The sequence below is a fragment of the Antrostomus carolinensis genome, unplaced genomic scaffold (assembly GCF_000700745.2).
Source record: "Antrostomus carolinensis isolate BGI_N321 unplaced genomic scaffold, ASM70074v2 scaffold445, whole genome shotgun sequence".
Lineage (NCBI taxonomy): Eukaryota > Metazoa > Chordata > Aves > Caprimulgiformes > Caprimulgidae > Antrostomus > Antrostomus carolinensis.
This window is the reverse complement of record NW_010316891.1, coordinates 43,483-48,525: the sequence shown is the minus strand read 5'-3', so window position 1 is coordinate 48,525 and position 5,043 is coordinate 43,483. Positions and strand designations below refer to the sequence as shown.

Genomic DNA, 5,043 nt, shown 5'->3' with positions numbered 1-5,043 from the left:
TTCCCTTCATTTCTCTTCACTGCCACAAAAGGAGCTTCAAATTCAACAGTCTTAAGAACAGTTCACTCAAATAAATAAATATAAATCTGTTGAATTATGCTACCAGGGCTACAAAAAGAAAAAAAAATTAGGACTGTTTTTTTTTTTAAAAAGAATAATATTAAAAACTAGGATACGGCAGTGTGTTAAAAACCTTGTAAAGATATAGTGTGTGTGTGAGATAGAGTGACATTTTTTTTTTCCTCCAGCGAGATAAATATACCTCCATCTGAGGGAGCTGCTCTTTGCAGTGTGAGGCTCCCAGCAGTCCAGGCTGCAATAACTGCATGTTCTGCGACAGGGCAGGGGCAGTCAGCACATCCTCATTTCACAAGCACACAGGGTGAACATTTCCAGACACTGTTTTACCTTATTCCTCAAAGGTCCACCACCTCAAGAAAGTTTTGTTCCAAATGGCTAGCAACTAGAAACAAGCTAATTACTGAAGCACTTACCGAAGGAGGAGGTGGCAGTTGGACTGTGTAGGGGGGAGGTGGTGTGTCTGTTATTTCTGGATCATCATGTTCACTTTCGCTGTAGCATTCTGAGGCAGACATGGAAAATGAGCAAAACCAAAGTGTTAGACCAGCACTCATCATTCCTCACACTGCTGTGGTAACCAAAGGTCACCAAGTAGGCTGTTCTGGCCTGAGGACCTCGCCGTAACAAGTCATTGCCTCCTACAGTGAAAATTAGTGAAAATTAACCCACTTGTAATGCTACACTACTTCATGGCAACACTTTTTTTTTTTTTTTTTTTTTTTTTAAGTCAAAAATTTGCTATGGCAGGAAACATTAGGTGTCACTGCTCTAGATAGCTTCACAAACAGGTCTGGAGTGCTTTTTTTTTTCTTTTTTCCTTTTTCCCTCCCTTTGCAGCCTTTAAAAGAAAGGTTGCCTCATGTGTAGTAGAAGTTAGGGAAACCTGCTGCAAGTAGCAGATGCCATCCCTTAATCTCTGTAACCGGTAAGATTTCCTGGAGCTAACAACAGGCATTGGTGTTTTGGCTGCAATTCTGAAGGAAACAAAATGGTGCTTTGGAAACCATAGAGCAGCCTCATGAGTCTTCTGTCACTACATGTCACTCACATAGGCATGCCATGCAGCATGGCAGTACGTGTGCAGAGCTAGTAGTAAAAGTAAACACAGTACTCTAGGACCATGCACTCCACTTTAAAAAAAAAAAAAAATAATAAAAAGCAAGCTGATAGAGCGTCAGTATCTCTTGGCATGCAGCAGAGAGGCAGGCATGTTATTTCTTTCAACTACCTGTGTAGCAGGTGAGAGCATTTTCTCAGATGCTTTTTAAAAGTGTATTAAATGAAGTGATAATCATTGATAAAATGACACACAGAAAAGGGGAGGCAGTAAGTTGTTGGTTCCTATTCCCAGGGCCTGTAACCACTGAGCAAGATCACTTCTCTACGCTAAACCTCCCAGCACAGATCAGCCTTTCACATCCAGCCTTTATAGCAGCAAGTGTGCGCATCCTGCTCAGCACCACGTCTGAAGGGTGACAGCACTCACCCCCACCCAACTAAGCTGGGGACATGAAAGGTTGCAAAGACATAGTCAGAGCTTAATGGGGACAACACAAGTGAGTGCCGAGTGTCACAAGAGCAGAGGCTGCCACTGTGGTCTCCACATGAGCCGGCACTCGGCACTTCTGCTGTCCCAGAGCAGCTGGGTCTCTCTGGTGGAAGAGACCCTCCAGCTCTCTCTGTCCATGCAAGTGAGGGTCATTTATGTTCTGGGAGTATTTTGTAAGAACTGGGTTCACACCATGAGAAAGCAGTGTGTTAGCAGAGTCTCTGGGAAATCACCTGAGATTGTCTCATCTTTTCACTAAATTAATACCCACATACTTTATTTTTGTGCAAGTCATTTGGGGGTTTTAATAAGCACAGCATGAGGGGAACAAGATTTTAAGAGAGAAGAATTTTATACATAAGAGAGAAGCTTCTAAGATGCTAACAAAGTGAAACTTAAAGAGATTCATTACTTTTTCTCCCCATACTGTTTGCAGAACTATAGGGGTTTTTAACAGCATAGTTGTTATTCTATATACTGGAAATATGTGCTGGCACATCTTAGCAGAGAGGACTGAAACTGGCTGCAATAAGGCCTGTATCAAATTCTACGGCTCTATTAATGCTTTCTTGAATAACTTTTACTAAAGACCTTATTGTTTCTACAGCTCCCCTTTTAGGCAAACAGAAGAACTGAAAAAGAGTCAACAGCTGTTTCTGATACTCTAAATAGGCAAATGAGGTTGGGGGAAGTGTTAAAATGCATAGAAAGTACATGAATACACAAGAACTACCATAAAAAGAGCCAAGACCCTCTTGAAGAGTTATGGTGTGTGATACAGAGGGGAGAACCAGGTCAGCAGGAGCAGAAGCAACTGTGGGTAATGACAGTGTTTTTCTGAGTCATAGCAATGCCTCTGCAAGGGCATGTCCATCTGGATGTTGAACCCACACTCAAGGCAGCTGGTGGAGCACCTGCGACAAAACACGCATGGAAAGATGAGGTGTTTGACACCAGAATCAGAGTGCCTTTTTCTGAAGGGGCAATGGGCCACCAGCTGTTAAACTGAAGAAAACTTGGCTATGTTATGTTTATTGCAGGGTGACTAGATAACCTGCTGCAGAGGTTACTGAGTGGATTATTTTGTATCTTTATGTCTTTTTTTTTTTTTTTTTTTAATTAAGATTAGTGGGCTGACTCATTTTGAATTGTTTTCTAATTCTCAACTCTGCCAACACAACCAATACTACATTTTATGAGGTTTTAGAAAAAAGTATATAGTTTTCATGTATAGAATTTTGACTATCCTCATCTTCCATCAAAGTCCTCCTTTGTGAGAACAAGGACAACATGTTTGGACACTTCCTCCACAAATATAATTACCCTGCAGTTCTTGCACACAGCCTAATACTCAATACAGCCCTTCATCCTAATTATCTCAGACTGCTTTAATACAAAATTAGGTTCAAAGATGACACAAGCATTTTGGAGGAATTTGAGGGTATAGGAATTAACAGGTTTCCTGATAAGAAATAAAGAGGAACCATGAACTGAAAACAAAGAAATTTATGAGACCTGCTGAATCTCCAGAAATAAGTGGTATCTATGTTTATCAGCCCCAAATTTGCTTTTAATGACAGAGTATAAACAGATCCAGATTGGACTAATCAATAATGAAATTACATGTCCAAAGCCTGGACATAAAGCACAACCTTATTCTACTGGGAAACAGTAAGAGGGATGCAGACAAAAGCATTTCAGTGCTTTGACAAAACAGGCTGCATCACCTCAGTGTTCATACTACTACAAATACCAGTTTATTCTTCATAATGACAGCTCCTACAAAACCTGAGCTGCTTTTAAAAAGGCATTGGGTACCAATACTCTAAAAATGGAAGGTCAAAAGCCCAGAAGATAATATATATCCCTCAGGTTAGAGTCCATCCCTGGTTTGCTAACATAATACTATCCACAGCACTTCTCATTCTAAACCTGCTCCCAGATTGTGTGTCCTCAATCAGCAGCTTTTCCAAGAGCTCTGACAGGTTACTTGCTTTGCCCTCTGCCCAGATTTGTGATTTGAGTGCAGGTATCCTCTCACCAAAAAGTTGTATTAGGTCAGTGTGCAAATTAAGACAATAAATAAATTGCCAAGGAATTTTTAAAATTACTCATTCCACAATGAACTTGGTCTTGACTCTAAAGGAAATTGTAGGCTTCAGTACGACCACCCCCCTCCCCCAACAATGCTTTTGTTGAAACCTCCAGAAATGGAGGAGACACTAGGGATGAGTCTACATTGCACAGTAAGTTCCCAAGCGAGCGAGCTCCCAGGCTGTAGCACAACTCCTGTAATATACCTTACCAGCTCAAAACCCAGAGCAGCACAACTGTTTCTCTTCACATTTGATAGGCTTAGCAAGCCAGCAAACTGCCAGAAAGTAGTGACACGCTTCTCACAAGATCACTGAGTGTCAGTGGCACTGTTTCTCACCATTGTCTCTTTTTCTGTGACTACTCTGTGCTGTGTCAGTGTGGTTCCTCTGAGCTCAGTCAGTAGACAGACCCAAGTTGACAATTTAAAAGAAAGAAAAGAGCTGATAAAAAGTTGGCCAGGCAAAAACTGTGAAGAACATAATGGAGTTAAAAACTGAAACCACTGTTAGGAACATACCTTCCTCATTCTTTCCACTGGGTGCCTGAGGGTCTACAGCCATCCCCAGCTTGCTTAGCCACCTGAGTTTGAAACAGAAGGAATATAGAGTTAGGGATACTTGCATGCTGTTCAGACAGAATTTTGCCCCTTTCAGTTGTGTTCTACGTCACCACATCTGCTTTCATAAACCTGAAGACTAAATGTCAAAGTTTCTTTCTATTTCTTAGATCATATTCTAGAAACGCACCAGTTACCATTCCCTGTGGTAAACAGGACTAGTTGCCTTTCAGATTAAAACTCAAGGCCTAAATAGGGAATGTATGAAGGGTAGGAATTAAGATTAACAACTCTGAAAAAACATTGTGTCTGATCTTGATTCTACTGAAACAATGGGAAATTTGCTAGTAAGATCCGTGTCAAAGTAACTGGATTTTTAGACTGCAGTATGAACAACAGAGCCACATAACAATTCAAGAAAACAAAGTGTCATTTCTGTAAGAGTGGATTATTGACTTTCTTCTAACAGCTAATCATAACAATTATTTCTTTAATTAAAAAAAAAAAAACTTAACAAAATAAAAGGGTTGACAAAAAATCCAGGATTTATTAACCACAAGGTCAGACAAATCACTAGTAACCATGTGCAACAGGCCAGGTAAATGCATGCAGCTAGCCAGCATGTGCTTACTTTCATATGTGCATGACAATGGCAAATACATGCTAAATTAATGAAGCAAATGACCGTATTAATAAATCCAGTGTTGATTTAATAGATATATATGCATGAAGAGTTACAAAAGGTCATGATCCATCAAGC

General features: G+C 40.4%; 1 protein-coding gene across 1 annotated transcript in view; it reads right to left on the bottom strand.

The window, feature by feature from the left end:
• IPCEF1 (interaction protein for cytohesin exchange factors 1) overlaps positions 1-5,043 on the bottom strand; it is a 42,517-nt gene that overhangs the window by 18,259 nt on the left and 19,215 nt on the right. Inside the window, exons 6-7 of the mRNA XM_010168367.1 lie at positions 4,245-4,306; positions 495-583 (exon numbers count right to left, since the gene is read on the bottom strand). Of these exons, the coding sequence (XP_010166669.1) occupies positions 495-583; positions 4,245-4,306 (151 nt within the window). The remainder of the gene's footprint in view (positions 1-494; positions 584-4,244; positions 4,307-5,043) is intronic.